This window comes from Saccopteryx bilineata, chromosome 2, assembly GCF_036850765.1.
Source record: "Saccopteryx bilineata isolate mSacBil1 chromosome 2, mSacBil1_pri_phased_curated, whole genome shotgun sequence".
NCBI classification, from domain to species: Eukaryota; Metazoa; Chordata; class Mammalia; order Chiroptera; family Emballonuridae; genus Saccopteryx; species Saccopteryx bilineata.
In genome coordinates this window covers 33,685,280-33,701,773 of record NC_089491.1, presented here as the reverse complement: position 1 = coordinate 33,701,773, position 16,494 = coordinate 33,685,280, and the positions used below count along the sequence as shown (strand labels likewise).

The 16,494-nt window shown below is 43.4% G+C and overlaps 2 protein-coding genes across 3 annotated transcripts in view; one reads left to right on the top strand and one right to left on the bottom strand.

The window, feature by feature from the left end:
• Positions 1-1,789: 1,789 nt before the first annotated feature.
• ALG2 (ALG2 alpha-1,3/1,6-mannosyltransferase) lies at positions 1,790-6,666 on the bottom strand. Its single transcript, XM_066256656.1, has 2 exons — positions 6,195-6,666; positions 1,790-3,281 (listed from the first exon to the last, which is right to left on the bottom strand). Exons 1-2 carry the CDS (start codon positions 6,537-6,539, stop codon positions 2,379-2,381), a joined length of 1,248 nt encoding a protein of 415 aa, XP_066112753.1. The 5' UTR covers positions 6,540-6,666; the 3' UTR covers positions 1,790-2,378.
• A 205-nt stretch (positions 6,667-6,871) lies between these two features.
• The window catches only part of SEC61B (SEC61 translocon subunit beta), a 50,238-nt gene continuing 40,615 nt past the window's right edge, over positions 6,872-16,494 (top strand). Inside the window, exons 1-4 of one of the 2 annotated variants that reach the window (XM_066256657.1) lie at positions 6,872-7,029; positions 7,214-7,311; positions 12,492-12,593; positions 16,048-16,119. In XM_066256657.1, the coding sequence (XP_066112754.1) occupies positions 7,027-7,029; positions 7,214-7,311; positions 12,492-12,593; positions 16,048-16,119 (275 nt within the window). In that variant the 5' untranslated portion in view covers positions 6,872-7,026. Of the gene's footprint in view, positions 7,030-7,213; positions 7,312-12,491; positions 12,594-16,047; positions 16,335-16,494 lie in introns of those variants that run through there. The other variant, XM_066256658.1, reaches the window with a different exon arrangement.

Here is a 16,494-nt window from a genome sequence, read left to right as displayed (position 1 = left end):
TGATTCTCACAGGTGTTGAGATAGTGTAATGGGATGCGTATGGAAGATTCGCATCTTTTCAGATCAGAGGACTAATTTGAAGACAGAAAAGCATGTTGTCCCCTCCTGTAGACATGACTTAGAATGCTATCTGTTTAAATTTCATAAAGTATTAAAGGACATTTATGCTATTAAAGAGGGGCAGGCTGAAAAATTCTGGCCCATGCCATCCTGGATGGATCGGGTAACCATGGGTGGAATCCCAGCTTGCTTACTTTTCAGTTGTGTGCTCTTGGGCAAGTCTTTCGTCTCTCTGAGCTTCTTTCCTTGTGTATAAAATGGGGGATAATCACACCCACCTCACAGTGTTGCTCTGAAGATGAAAAGGAAGTGTTTCTGAACCCAGGGACCAGAAGGTGCAACTACAATGCTGCAGGTGGGATTTCACTGAAGAAATGCCACACAGGAGACCGCACCCACGCAGCGGATGAAAGGTAGAGGACAGACTTCAGAATCAGAGAGCCTTGAGAGTCTAATCCCCCAGCCCAAGGCTGTGTAACAGAGGCAAGTTGCTCAACCGTGCTCATATATAAAGGGAAGACCACCTACCCGCATGCAGCTGCTAGGAGTCAGTGAGCTATCTGCTATGTATCTCACGTTATACCCGGCACACAGTAAGAATTACTATTGTAAGGAAGCTGGAATTCCTATTGATAAGGTCCCAGACAATTCACTTCAGTGTTCCATGCTCCCATACTCCCCAACTACAGCTTCGTTTTGGAAGCTGTAAGCACCTCCTACGGACAAAGCTCCATCCTGGATCCAGGATCCAGGGCTCAAAGCACCAGAGCCTGAACGCTCCTGGCAGGCAGGGCTCTGCCTCTCTCCCAGATCTGGGGTCTACTGTCACCTGACAGAGCTTAAGGCAATGAAGGAAAGTTAAACTTTAGGCCCACGAATCCCATTTTGGAAGGATCTGCAAAAAATGGTGAAATACACTAAAGTTTTAGTGCTTGGAATGGGTAAGCACTAATTATGGGTCAGAACTGACTCTGTCCTAAACCCAGCAGCCAGAGCCACCAGGCCTCTCGGAGGCTGCAGTTCTCTGAGAAACACATGCACCCTGCCAGAGTGGGGATGACCTGCTTTTCTGGACGGTAAGATTTCACAGTACCAAAGAAAAAAAACTCAACAGAACTTTTCATTCCATAGAAGACTCAATATATCCACCACTCCCATTTAAAAGAACTCCTTTTTGGTACTGTAACCTGCAGTAACCACCTTGTGAGAACAGAACAGAACATCCAGTCATCCCACTTTATAGCTGCAGCAGCTGAGGCACTGAGATGCAGTAATGGGCGCAAGGCTGTTGGGTCTGTGCTGTCCGAGGGGGTTAATGTGGAGCCTTTGGCTAGTCATCATCGCTATTTTTTAAAAAAATGAATTTAGCTTTAAAGGTTTGTTGAAAAGTGCTTTATGTTTATTTGTATTTAGACCAACAGGTAAATAATGAACTGTAAGACTGGTCAGTGCCACGAAAAGGACTGACTACATAAAAGGGGAAGATCAAGTCCTCTGGGAGGTGGGTGGTCAGGAAATATCCACAGCAGTGGCTGAGGCCAGCCTGGAAGGGTAAAAAAGCATTTGTGCCTCACACAAATTGAACAAAACTGACAAGTCAGATGACATTAAGAAATAAACTGTAACCAACATGCATACTACATGCATGATAGTATTCTTCCTTTACAGTTCACTCTTAGTCTCTGACTCCAGGCTTGGCTGTCAATACCTACATATGGATCACGGAAGCCAAAATTTAATATTTATTGTTTTTCTTATGATAAACATCTTTCATTGATCTACCTCAGTATGCAAAAGTACAAAAAAGTTATCTTTGTAAAAGAAACAACAAAACAGAGCATTCTTGCTATGGATCCAGGAAAAGTTATGACTAATCAAAATTTCTCCATGGAGGACAGGGAACACGTAAGTGCACCGATTCTGGGAACTAGTGTGACCCTGTTCTCATTATGCTATGAAGCCAAATTCTTCAACTTTGATGATGATATACAAGTGATCAAAACCAATTAAGGTACAGTATCACTCAAAACTTACAGGCAGAGCAGCAATAATCTAGAGAAAATATAATTAACACATAGATTTATATCATATCTTACTCAATACTGATAAGACTCAGAATTATAGCATAAAGATACTGTTTTTCTGAAAAAGTAGACAGGAAGGTATAGTATATAGGAAGTTGACTCAGACCAAGATTCAAGTTTATTTAAAAAAACCTCTTCGGCACTAGATTCTAGGTTTCCTTTCTGGTTTCAAACCTGGGCATACACTCTATAAGAATATTAATGAATGTAGCATAAAGACCTTAAAAAATCTGATTATACTAGCAGTTTGGTGACATATTGGTAGATCTGTTCTGTGAATGCTTCGGAGGAAAACTTTTCCTTCACCCTGGCTCTGCCTGCCAGTCCCATTGTGGCTTTTAAGGAAGGTTCATGGATGAACTTTTCTAATGCCTCTGAGAAGTGCACTGGGTCAGGCTCGCACAGAAACCCCGTGACGCTGTGGACAATGGTCTCCAGGGGCCCTCCTGAGTTAACAGCAATGACGGGGCACTGCATGTACATGGCCTCCAAAGGGACGATGCCAAAGTGTTCATTGCGTGGTGTGTAAATCACACACGTACAGCTGTGGAGGAGTGAGATTTTCTGTTTGTCTGAGAAAGACTGCAGGAAGGTCACAGACTGGTGAAGGTCATACTGCTGGACCATTTTCCACAATTCCTGATAGTGTTCCACATTCTCCAGGACTCTCTCATCATAACCACCAGCCATGATCAGATGAACCTTGTCCCAGTCTTGGGATGTCAATCGTCCACGCAGCTTTACCAGGGCTTCTAGTGCTAAAGTCAGGTTTTTCTTCCTTTCATATCTGTTGATGGAGAGGAACAGGAATTTTTTCCCCTCGGGGACTAGATAATCAAGTTTTTCAGGGACAGCTGAGTCAAAGCTGGTAACATTCAGAGATGGGTAGAGGACATCAGGGTCTATGTGAGACAAGGATGTAAACGTTTTCTTAAATATGGCAGCTGTGAATTGGCTGTTGACTAAGATGCAGTCAGCCATGCCTGTGGTGCATTCTTCTACCCAGTCAATCGGGGCTCTATATAGACGTTTGAGAAAAGAGTCCCTCTTGGTAAGAAGCAGATCTGGGAAATGACAATAAAACAAGATCTTCTTACGCCGTCTGGCCAGCTTGAACACTGGAATACAGGCAGACACCTAGCCAAGGCAAAAATCAGATAAAATGATTCATCAACTAAACTTCAACTATCAAAAGAACAGACACCCAGCCTGCCTACTAGTCTGTGAGCTCCTTGTGGGCAATGTCTCATTCTGCTTTGTGTTTCTACAGACTCTCAAGCAGTACAGTGCCAGGTTTATTAAAGGCTGGGAGACATTTTCTGGATGTGTGCTAAATACTTAAAGCTGCAAGTCCAGTGTTTTCTCTAGAATAGCATTGTACAATGAAAACAAAATCTAATAACCACATTATAATTTTTTAGTGCTCATCATATGTATACAAAGGACAACCTTCTTTCCAAGAGCTTATGAATAGGTTCAAAGGTAAAGAAAATATATGAAAGAGTAAATAGCAATGCTATAGACTGAATATTTGTTAACCCCCCCACCCCAATTCCTATGTTGAAACTATTCCCCTAGTATGATGGTATTTGGAAGTGGGGTCTTTGGGACATAGTTAACCCCTTACAAAACTACCCTGACAAAGAGACCCCAGAGAGCTCCCCTGTTCTTCAGCCATGTGAGGACACAATGAGGAGATGGCCATCTGTAGACCAGAAGTGGGTCTTCACCAGACAGAGAACCTGCTGGTACCTTCATCTTGGCCAGCATAGTCCCCAGAAGAGAAATGAATTTTTGTTGTTTATGGGCCACCCAGCCTGTGGCACTCTGTTATCGCAGCTAAACGGACTAAGACAACTGAGTTCTCCGAAGATGACATATGATTAAGCATTGTGCGAGTGGCAAACTTCTGAGCACATTATAATTTTTTAAAGGGTTAAATTAACTTTAATGTATTTTGTTTATCTAAAATATTACCATTGCAAAATGTAATCAATATAAAAAATTTAACAAGATAGTTTATACTTTTTTCCACATTAACTCTTTAAAATCAGGTGTGTATTTTACACTTACAACACATCTCAGTTTAGACTGGCCACATTTCCAGTGATCAATAGCCACCTGTGGCTAGTGGCTACCGTGCTGGACAGAGCACCTGTAGTATATTTCTCTTTCTAAGGGACTAAATGAACTACAGTAGTCAGAGTGCAGGCTCTGGAATCAAGAATGCCAGGGTGTGAATCTCAGTTCCACTAGCTGGCTATGGGACCATGAGCAAGTCATCTACTTCTCTCTGGGCCTCAGTTTCCTCTGCTGTTAACATGGTGGTGACATATATAGTACCAAAAAAGCCCATGGATTTTGTGATTATTAAATGCAATAGGATGTATAAAATGCTTAAGAATTTAGCACGTGGTATGTGCTCAATAAACATTAACCATAATCATTACTGAACATGAAAGTACCTTCATGCCTGCATTACTAGACTTCCCTGTTGGATAATCTTCCAAATCACTTACTGCCAGCTCACTTAACACCTGAAGGCGAGCTTCAGGGATATGTAGGAATTTATCCAGAGCTACTTAGTTAGAAAGTAGCAAATAAAGGAACTTGAATCCAGGTCTATTTCCAAGCTCAGTTTTTTTTCTTTACCCACTGCAATCTCAGCTGCTTCATACTTATGGAAAATGTTCACATTTCTCAAAAAGAACGGTCTTCTACACAAGCAAGGATGATCAAAAGTAACTCAGGAGTCATAATTAAAGAAACACAAACACAAATGTGATGCCATTTCCCCCATCAGTGTGGCAAAGATTAAAATGTTTGATAACATTCAATGTGCACAAGGAGCATGGACCGAAATGCTCTATCACACGTGGAAAAGGGACAGAACCGCTTTGGAAGGCAAATATGGCAATAGCTACTGACATTTAAAATGTGCAGCTCTTAGACCTCCTAGTTTTATTTCCGGGAAGTTACCCAAAGGACACAGATGTAGAAGTACAAAAAAAAAAAATACAAAGATGTTCATGACAGAACTGATCTATTCACAAAAACTGGTCACAATGTTAGTGTCCTTTACCAGAAGAATGTGTAAATGATGGTACATTAAAAAAAAATACACACACAAAAAAACAACACAGATCTTCCAGCCACTATGATGAAGTGACTCTTTAATATTGATATATAAGGATGTCCCAGAAATTTTTTTGTGAAAATCTTTCCAATAATAGATATGTCATAATCCTAATTATTACCAATAAGATTTACTTATGAACAGCCTGATGTAGTCATAGACCATTTTCTGCAAGGATACAGGAGCCATTAACAGTGACTATCTTTAGAAAGAGGAACTGGGATGAGACTTCTATACTTTTATACCATGTGATTTTTTAGTCCTAGTGAATGTTAGTTATAAACCTTGGGGGGAGGGAGGGAGGGACGACAAGGAATCTAGAACAATTAAAGCCCAGACCCAGGAGGGCATTCTTTACCAAGCGAAAGAACTTGGGCTTTTCTACAAAGACTAATGGAGAGCCACGTTCAAGTTTCAACGGGGACACGACATGTTTATAGCTTGGTGTTTTAAGACATGACACCGCTGAGGAGCAGCGGGGTGACCTGGCTGCACAGGCCACAGACAGTATGATGCACGTGGCCTAGTAGTGTCAACAGAAGTAATGCATAGAAGGAAGACACAGGAGTTACTCCTAAGTATTGTAAAAGATGACTGAAAAGCCTGTGTTCCTTACAGCGAACCCCAAGGCCCACCTGCTTCAGAATCATCGCATGTGCTAATGAAAAATGCAGATGTTGGGGGCTCCATCTCAGGGCTTCTGGATGAAACGTCTGAGGGTGGAGCACTGTAAAGTGCAACTTATATGTGTCCACACTAAAGATCGAGAACTACAGTCACTCCCAGTTCTGATCTTTCCATATCATTTCCAATCTTTCAAAATTGCAGACCGGCAGAGGTCATCAGCGGTCATGCAGTGTGCCCACCACACGGAAAAAAGAAGGCGCAGCGAGGGCCCAGCGTGGTCACCTCACCTGGTCGCAAACGACCACGTCGAACTCCTCGTCGCCGAGGAACAGCACGTAAAGCGCCAGGAAGATCATGCGCACGTAAGCACAGACCGCGGCGCCGCGGCCGCCCCAGCCCAGGGTGCGCGGCAGCCAGTCCCCCGCGCAGCGAACTGGCAGTCTGCGGCTTTCTGCAAAGCAGTGGCCTGGGTCAAAGTGCGCGGTCCAGATCTTCACGCTACACCCGCGCGCCTGCAAGGCCAGCGCTGCGTCCAGCACCAGCCGCTCGGCGCCGCCTATCCCCAGGTCTGGGTGCAGGAACAGCACCGACGGGCTGGGACCCAACTCATCTTGAGCCTGCTTCTTCGTCATGGTCTGGATATCACTCGGGCGCCCCCACCCCTAGGCGCTTGCGCGCAGTCTCTCCTAGTCTCAGGTCCAGGATGGCCTCTGCGGGATGACCACACCCTGCGGCACAGGTCACGCCCCCGCGGCGCGTGCGTCGGTTAGGCCACATCAGCGCAAACCTGTGGGCGCCTAGTAACTGCCGGAGAAAATTTCTCGTTTGACCATGGCTGTATCCTCCCTTTGGTAGTAATGGGACTCTATGAAAGAAGCTGTGATCTAAAAGAAGAAGGCGGAAGGTCTGTACTTCCCACACAGAAGCTGACCCAGTCGCCGGAAACAAAATTTCTGCAGGCATATAGTAGGACAACCCAAGTGTCCTTGGAGTCAGAGAGGACCCTGCCAGCAGTCTGGGGGCGGGACCTGAACTAGGTTCTCCAGACGCCAGTCTTTTAAGGACTCCGCTGCTTCACAGCTGTCTGCTTCGGTCCCCTGCCACCCTCCAGTTTCCAGCATGGTAAGGCAACTTCCGCTGTCTCTCCTTAGTCCCGGTCTCTTCCCGACTTCTACCTAATTCCTTGTTCTCCTCCCGGGGCTCCCTTGCTTTAGCCACTCTCCCGTGCGGACACCGGTGCTAGCTGTCAGGGTCTGGGGGCCTGCGGGCTGCATTCATCCGTCTGTCTCCTTGTTTCCCTCCACAGCCTGGTCCGACCCCCGGTGGCACTAACGTGGGCTCCTCAGGACGCTCTCCCAGTAAAGCAGTGGCCGCCCGGGCGGCGGGTTCCACGGTCCGGCAGAGGTAAGGATCCCTGCTACCATCTTGGATGTGGGCTGGAAGTGATGGGGCCCCCAAACCCGTTTTCTTGAGAAGGAGACCCCGGAATATTAAGATTCACAAAGACAAAAAGTCTCAGGTGACGTGGCCGTAGGAGTAATGGCCTTTTGTAAGAGGGAAGTACCATTTTCTGATCATTGCACAGTTTCGGCTGCCACTTTAAAAAAAAGGAATGTTAAATTAGAGTAGGGTCAGAGACAACGATGAGAAAACTGGTATCATTGAAATGGTGTTTCTGGACCTGAGCTTTGCAGTCATGTTTCTACCTGGAAGTTCCCTGCACGCTCAATGTAACATGACTTGTCCAACACTAAACAGTCTCGGGGGTCATCCCAGTTCGGACTCAGTTACAATTCTTCACTTCCATATGGCACTGCTTTACACTCGTTCACCCGAAGCCAGAACTTCAGCGTCATTTTGGAATTTTCTTACGCTTTGTCTTTATCCATTCACTTGTCAGACTTTAAATTATATTTATATTAAGAAACCTCATTATTTGTTTCTGTCTCCATTTCTACTGCCTTAGTTTAGCTGTCGACTATGCTCATCTAGACTTTGCATTTTCTTTTTTTAAACAATATTTATTGATGTTAGAGAGCAAGGAAGAGAGAAACATCAATTTGCTGTTCACTTATTTATGCACTCATTGGTTGATTCTTTTTTTTTTTTTCTTTTTGCAGGAGAGAGAGAGAGACGGGAGAGAGACAGACAGATAGGAAGGGAGAGAGATGAAAAATACCAACTCATAGTTGTGTTACTTTAGTTGTTCATTGTTTGCTTCTCATCCCTAATTTGCCGGTGTGGAGGGAGGCTCCAGCTGAGCCAGTGACCCTTTGTTCAAAGCAGTGTCCTTGGGCTTCAAACCAGCGACCTCTGGGCTCAAGCCAGTGACCATGGTGTTGTGTTGATGATCCCACACTCACGATGTTGAGCCTGTTCTCAAGACTGCCACTTTGGGGTTTCGAACCTGGGTCCTCAGCGTTCCAGGTTGATGCTCCATCCATTGTGCCACCACCTGGTCAGGTCCAGATTTTTGTATTTTCTGTAGAACTCTTCTCTTCAGGTCATTTCCACTCCAGTCCATCCTGTACTCTGGTTCTGTCACTCTGCTGCTTAGTTTCTCTGTTTCTTTTTGCTGAACTTAAAAAAGTGTGTGTGTGTGTGTGTGTGTGTGTGTGTGTGTGTGATAATACAGTTTTTGGTGATACATTTTTTCAGCCTGACATCCTCTTTCCTTCCCTTCTCCCGTGATCCAGCAATGGTGAATTTATTACTGGTTTCTGAACTCTCACCACCCCCACACTCACACAATTTCTATTTATTCTCCCAAGACTAAGCTCAGAGTATTTCCTCTTGAGGCCTTCCCTGACTCCAAAAGTAGCAGTAGCTACTAGTTTTCTGTTTTGCTCTTAGAGCATTCCATTCATACTGTGGTGACAGCATTTATTTCTATATTAGACTTTGATAGAAACTGCCAAGTTACTGTCTATTTTACTGTGAGGCCTGATACCGTAAAGGATGAATGAAGGAATGAGTCAAGCAACACCTTTGTCTCGGGATTTTTATTTATTTATTTATTATTTAAAAAAATTTTTTTAATTAATTTTAATAGGGTGACATTGATCAATCAGGGTACATAGGTTCAGAGAAAATATCTCCAGGTTATTTTGACATTTGATTATGTTGCATACCCATCACCCAAAGTCAAATTGTCTTCCGTCACCTTCTATCTGGTTTTCTTTGTGCCCTTCCCTTCCCCCCCAGTCTCGGGATTTTTGAAGGAACTAGTGGGGTTTTATTTAGAGAGGGTAAGTAAGACCTTGAAGAATGCGAACTGTTCAGAAGGATGTGAAGATTGATGAGATTTTTGTTGTTGGTTACAGTAGCTAAATAGAAAACTAACAGTTTAACTTACATGAGACAGATTTCAGCTCAGAGGAAAGCAATCCTGGTATAACTGAGAAATTGGGCAGTTATCTTGAACAATTGGGAGTTCCTTGTCACTATGATGTTCAAGGGAAGGCTGGGCAGACCCGCTGGAAAGTATGCCAGGCTGTGGTTTAGGTTGTATGGGTTTGGCTTGCTGTCCCATTTCCACCCTGTAGTTTGAGGTTCTTTGCGCTGGAATGGAGAACATGTCTTGTAGGGGCGGCTCCTTGGGAAATGGGTCTGGTTAGTAAGAATGGGCAGTCCTGTGGCAGCGCAGTTCGGCACCTGAAATTTTTAAAGAAAAAATAGAGAAATCACATATTTATCAAATGTAAATAAAATAATGAAATAGTGTGTTTACTTAATAAAAATGAAATAGCTGCTACACATGTGAAATTGAGAAACTTGAGCATTGGAGGACAGAGGCAGCTTTTCAAGTTGTGGGTGTTGATGTCATTTGGGATTCAGTATTGCTAGGACTAGTGTAACTAGCAGATCATGGTTGTATGTACTGAGAGAGACATGTATGTTCCCTTCTAGAATTTGGCCACTCTTTAAGTTACTTAATGCTTGTAATAGTTGTTGGCTGTCTAAGAATATATCCCTGCTTTGTCTGTATGAAAAACTTGAAGCTAATGCTTTAAAAAGTTGAAGATAATGGTTTGGATTCTCTAGTGTGCAGATTTGCATTCTCTCTCCATGCTTAATGAGGTTTTAGAGGTAGTACCCTGGAGAGGATTTCAAGTCAGGTCAGGGGTGGAGTCCTTGTTCTTTTCAATATAGAGTAAAATGAGATGGCTATGAGGATGAAAAGGGGTAATAATGCATTGTAAACTGGAAAGCTGCAGAATACGCCACAGAGTTCAAGCAGGATTAATGAGAATCAGGGATATAAACAGGAGGGAATAGCCAGGGATTTTAAGATAGTCATCAAATAGTTATTTAAGGGAACATGCCAGGCTCTGTTTCAGCTCTGAGGATATATCTGCGATCAAGACAGTCAGAATTTGGCCTCATTTAATTTATATTCCAGTGTGGAAGACCGTAAGCAAGGCAAATAAATAAATAATGTAGTTTCAGGCGAGAAGGGCTCTGAGGAAGAGTAAGGCTGGGTGGGGATAGAGAGTGCGGGGGCTGGGGTGTGGTGAATAGCTGTTTCAGACAGGGCGTTCAGAATAGGTGACCTTTATAAGTGGAGACAGAAGCAAGAGAGGAAATCACACGATGGTCTGGGGAGGAATAGACTTCCTAGACAAAAGGAATGATGAAGTGTAAAAGTCTGAGGTGGGAATGAGCTTGGCTTTGAGGAACAGTCAGAAGGCCATCTTTTTAAAACAAAGTAGGAAAAGGTCAGTGATGAAAACCATCGTGGTAAGGTATGGGAAGAGGGAAAGAGTTACAGTGGCAAGAAGAAAAGGGTAAAATAGACCCCAAATAATGTAGAGATTAAAACGGGCTCTATGAACTTCTGCCTACTTCCCAGTGGGGGGGATGGGAGGTATTTTGAATATTTTTGTTATTTCTAGGGGTCCTGACTTTCAAATCCTCTTCTGTTCCATATGCCAGTAGATGTAAGACATCTTAAAAGAGGCCAGGCTGATCCTTTTGAATTCCTGTAATTTCAGGAGACTTTGAAGACAGGACCTGGAGTTGGGAGGTTATGGGAAAAGTAAAAGTGCATAGGTCCTAGTCCTGGTTCAGCCCATGACTTACCATGTTCATGCTGGTTTACTGTCTAGCTCGACTTCCCTTTTATGAACAAGGAGGAAAACTTCAGGGACTTACCCCACAGGTTAACTGATATAGGTGTGTCTCTGTGTGAAAGCTTTTCTAGGTGTATGAATTACTCCCTAAACCCTGGTACAGCATGTTTGCCGTTTACAGTCAGATGAACGGAGGTCTAAGCTCCCGGCCACTGTGTAACCTATAGTTAATGTGTCTGAAATCTTTGTAGTGCAGTAGACCCAAATCATTGTTTGACACTGATTGCTCCCAAGGTTCTAGCATGAACACAGCTCTTTTGCTGGCACGCAAGCTGGAACCAGGACTCGACTCTCTTATTCTATGCATCAGGAAAGGTCCCTGAGCTCTAGACCTGGGCTTCTTGCATGGTATGTGGGGTAAAGGCCGTGGCAGGACGAGCTGGGGTTAGGCTCAGATTTGGGAGGGTAGCAGAAGAGATGGTAGGGTGGTACACAGCTCGGCTCACAACCTTGATCTCCTGCTGACGGAGGGGCAAGTTCTGGTTGGGTCTTTTGTGCATTTTTTCACATCTGACCTCTCTGTCCAAGGTCTGTGGTATATCAAAATAGTGAAAACGGGTTACAAAATATTTTGTTATAAAATGTATGTTCTACTTGCAGACCTGGATTATAATTAAAGCTCAATATTTTTGTCTCCCTTGTAGCAAATACAGTAATTTTAAAACATTTTAAAGTAATTTAAAAATCATATTACAGTTTACCCTTGAACAACATGGGAGTTAAGCCTCCCCCATTTCCCCCACAGTTGAAAATCCACATAAAACTTTTGATTCCCCCAAAACTTAACTACTGATAGCTTACTCTTGGCCTTACTGATAACATAGTAGTTGATTAACACATTATGTATGTTACATGTTATATACCGTATTCTTACAATAAGGTAAGATGGAGAAAAGAAAATGTTATTAAGAAAACCATAAAGAGAAGGTACATATGGTATTGGGTGAAAAAAAGTCCATGTGAGGAAAGGGAGCACCCAGTTCAAACCCTGACTTGTTCGAAGGTTGACTGTATACAGATTCAGGGCATTTTAAAGCAGGACTTTGTTGCTTGATTTCACAAAAATACATGTGAGGAGGAATTGGAATATGATATATTGTCCAATGTATTGTCTGTATGTTTGGGCAAATAGATGGGCGTTAGAGTCAGAACTGGCTCCTCAGTCCAGCTCAGCCACCTGCTGGCTGTGTGATCTTAGTAGGCCCTTTGCTTAACCTTTTCTGAGCCTAATTTTCCTTTTATGAAATAGGTTTATTGTATGCATTAGCATGGAGCAGGTTCTTAGTTCATGAGGTTGTTACGACCAGTGGAGAGAAAACAAGAATTTGGGGTATACTAACAAAAGAAGACTTTTTCTTGTTCTGTTTCTTTAACAGTGTAATGGTAGCATATGTTACAGTGCCATTATAAGGGTTTCCCAAAAGCCATTTGTAACATTTTATCTCCTCCCAGGAAAAATGCCAGCTGCGGAACAAGAAGCGCGGGCCGCACGACCTCCGCCGGCACCGGGGGGATGTGGCGCTTCTACACGGAGGATTCGCCTGGCCTCAAAGTGTAAGTCTCGGAGTGCCCGCGTGTCTGTGGGTGTCACAGAGCTGGCAGCACTGTCTCTGCCACCAGTGTGCTGGGTTTGGTGAGGCTACAATACACAATAGCTTCCTTTGTGCCGGGTGGGCTGGGTTTGGTTTGTCCATACATCAACCAATTAGTTTAAGGCCTGGAATGACGTCTCATGGTTGAGTGAAAGGGAAGCCCTTCCTACAGCTATGGAGAAATAAATGATGGGAGCAGAGAGAACTGGAGGGAAAACTGCTTCATTGGATGCCATTGCTCTTCATTTGGTGTTCTTGTCCCACACTGAGAAATAGGGGTAACCATTTGAATAGGAGTTGGGTGATTTGTCAAAGCTCTCCTGGAAGCAAAAGTCAATGTTACTACAGCCTAATGGAAGTTTCTGTATTAGGCTGTGTTACCAAAAGTTCTTTGGCCTTCTTGTCTTTTGTAGGGAGCGAGTAGACCCTGGAGGGTGAACATACCACTTTCCAAGTTCTTAGGCCTCAGAGTGTACATTAGGTAATGGGAAGTGAGGCGTCTGTGGGACCCTTGTCTTCATGCCTTGCTCACCTCACTTTCCAGGGTTTCTGGTACTGAGAGGCAGGTCTAATCCCACAGGTTTCTGATCAAGTAGGCTCTAGGACACCACTGCTTACAGTGTTTTCCTGGCTCGGCCCATGGATGAGGAATTGAAGTAATGATAACTCTTGTTTGCATGACACTGCATGTTCAGAAAGTTCAGGTTTAGAGGGACAGAGTCAAGAGCTGGAAACATATTCTGACTGTTCAGTCCTGTGCTCCATATATCTGTCTCGTAGCAAAAAGACAGAGTGAGATTTATTTGGATTAGTTTAATTAACTAGACTAATAGCTTGGCTTGGGTCACAAATTAGACTTGTATGGTAAGGTGAGAATGTGTTCAGGAAGTAATTCTTGGGGTCAGAGATATATAAATTGGCAGTATTCAGATAATCTTTTCTTTTTTTTATTTAGTGAGAGAGAGAGAGAGAGAGGCAGACAGGCAGGATGGGAGAGATAAGAAGCATCAGTTCTTCATTGCAGCACCTAAGTTGTTCATTAATTGCTCTCGCATATGTGCCTTGAGTCAGGGGGGTAGGGTGACTCCTCACTCAAGCCAGTGACCTTGGGCTCAAGCTGGTGACCCTGGGGTTTTGAACCTGGGTCCTCTGTGTCCCAGTCTGACACTCTAACCACTGCACCACCGCCTGGTTAGGCATCAGATAACCTTTTGGTCTTGGTTAAAGGTAAACTTTTTGAGTATTTCAGGGAGAGATTTCGAAGTCCCTTGCTCTTTTATTTTTTATTTATTTTTTATTTTAGTAAGAGGAGGGGAGGCAGAGAGGCATACTCCCGCATGTACCCCAACTGGGATCTACCCAGCAAGCCCACTAGGGGGCGATGCTTTGCCCATCTGGGGCTGTTGCCCCACTGCAACCAGAGCATTTTTTTTAGCGCCTGAGGTGGAAGCCATGGAGCCATCCTTGGCGCCTGGGGCTAGCTTGCTCGAGCCAGTTGATCCATGACTGTGGGAGGGGAAGAGAGGGAGAGAGGGAGGGAGGGATGGAGAAGTAGATGAGCACCTCTCCTATGGGCCCTGACTGGATATCGAACCCGGGACATTCACACACACACTGGGCCGATGTTCTACCACTGAGCCAACCAACCAGGGCAAAGCCCCTTGCTCTTTAGGGTACCCAGGGGACTCCTTTTAAACCCTTCTCCTGTGGGTGAGTCTGGCTTGTGCATGGTCCTGCTTTCTGTTGTACAGCCAGGCTTGCTCATTACTACTGCTTGAGGGCCCCCAGGTTGCTAGAAACCTTTCCTGGAAGTATCATAAGGCACACTCTCATCACGCCAGAGAGATGGTAAAAGGACACAGCTGGGAACTCATAGCCACAAATCCACTTGGAGCAGTCGAGTAACATCTTAAGAGTTCGTTGTTGGCTCTTTGTAGGAGTTTAGAAATTTTTTCAGGTTGATTATAGTAGCAGTTTCTGAGCACTTACTATAAGCCTGTATTGGTTGAATATTAATTTATTTAATACCTCAGTAACCCTATGAGAGAGGAACTATGATCATCCTTTCTTTCCAGATGAAGAAACAGGCTTGGGAAAGGTAGTGATGGGGCCACAGTCACAGCTCATACGTGGCAGACTTGTTTTACAAATTCTGGCACTTGGACTCTGAGAGCTGTGCTCTCAGCTTCATGCTCTGTGGCTGATCCTATTGGGTTACTCCACTGCCTTATTACAGAGATTTCTGGGGTCTTTTCTGCGATGTACCCCCCAGTTGTATCTCAGAGGTGGAGTGACAGCCAAAACTTGGTGTTGGCAGGAAAAGTCAAAAAGGCAAGGCCCGTAACATATCACTGAAGTGAATGATTTAGGGAAGGGCTGAAGAGTGAAATCTATTTCCAGCCTGAAATAAACTTGTAAGACTTACCACCATTACCTTAGAATGTTTGGTCCTTGAAGATGGGAATCTTAAAGCAGTAATATATGTGAAATCAGAAAACCTGAGCTCAGATCTCTTTCATTCTGGCTGTGTGTTCTGAGGCAAGTACTAAAGTCTATGGCCTCAGTTTTCCCTATGTATAAAATGAGATTAATATTTGTTTTGCTGGTCCTGGCCAGTTGGCTCAGTGATAGAGCATCGGCCTGGTGTGTAGATGTCCTGGGTTTGATCCCTGGTCAGGGCACACATGGGAAGTGACCATCTGCTTCTCTCCCCCTTCTCTTTCTCTCTCTCTTCCTCTCTCACAGCCAGTGGCTTGGTTGGTTCAAGCGTCAGCCCCAGACACTGAGGACAGCTTGGTTGGTTGGAGCATAGGCGCCAGATGGGGTTGCTGGGTAGATGTCTGTTGGGGTACATGTGGGAGTCTGTCTCTATCTCCCTTCCTCTCACTTAAAAAAAATATTTGTTTTGCCTATGTTATGAATTTGTTAATCAGTGGGATCATATATTTGAAAACACTTTGTAACTTAAGATTCTTATTTTTATAGGCCTAGTATATATATGTAGTTAGACAATGAAGGTTGCCTTTAAATAAATCTTAATTTGAAATAATAGTTTGATAATTGGGTCATTTTTACTTAAAGAGTTTTGGGAAGTTTTTCTTATTTTATTAAAGAAAATATCAAATACATGAAATTAGAGACTAATGTCTCCAGGACATCAGATCATTTTATTTGTATAATTTTAGTATGTTTAACTAAAAGAAGGATTTCTCCCATCTAAATAACCACAATGCTGTCTCCACACCTTCAGAATAACCACAGTAATAATTTTGGAAATACTTTTAAATGATGCAAATAATATTCTTAGATGAACCTTCGGTGCTCTTCCCTCCCCCACCCCCAGGCAGTCTTTAGTATTAGAAATATAGTAATGTATTATTACTGAAAGTAAGCATGCCTTTTCTTCTTATTTTCAGTGGCCCTGTTCCAGTATTGGTTATGAGTCTTCTGTTCATCGCTTCTGTATTTATGTTGCACATTTGGGGCAAGTACACTCGTTCATAGATTTGGCTACATCCATCTGTCTGTCATCTGAAGAAGAAAAAAAACCAATATATCTTGGACCAAAAGCATAGTGATTTTTCTGTTCATGAAAAAGAAATTTTCTTTAAGCTTACTGTTTTACAGGGAACTTGATGAGAATTGATTTTAAGGAATCACTTTTTTTCTATGGCTAATAAACTTTTTAATTCATTTATAGCAAGTCTGATTGTTGATACCTGACTGTGAGGACCCTTAATCTCTCTGCCTTTTGATTATGAGTAAATATATAGAAAACATGATTTGTGGAGTTTTTTATTGTTGGATTGATAGTTTTTTTTGTTTGTTTGTTTGTTTTACATAGATAGAGAGAGGGACAAATA

Excerpts from the sequence above, each read along its gene's own strand:
- ALG2 (XM_066256656.1), bottom strand. The coding sequence starts at position 6,539 with ATGACGAAGAAGCAGGCTCAAGATGAGTTGGGTCCCAGCCCGTCGGTG. Across the intron at positions 3,282-6,194 it reads ACGTGGTCGTTTGCGACCAG|GTGTCTGCCTGTATTCCAGT; the intron begins GTGAGGTGACCA and ends TGCCTTGGCTAG.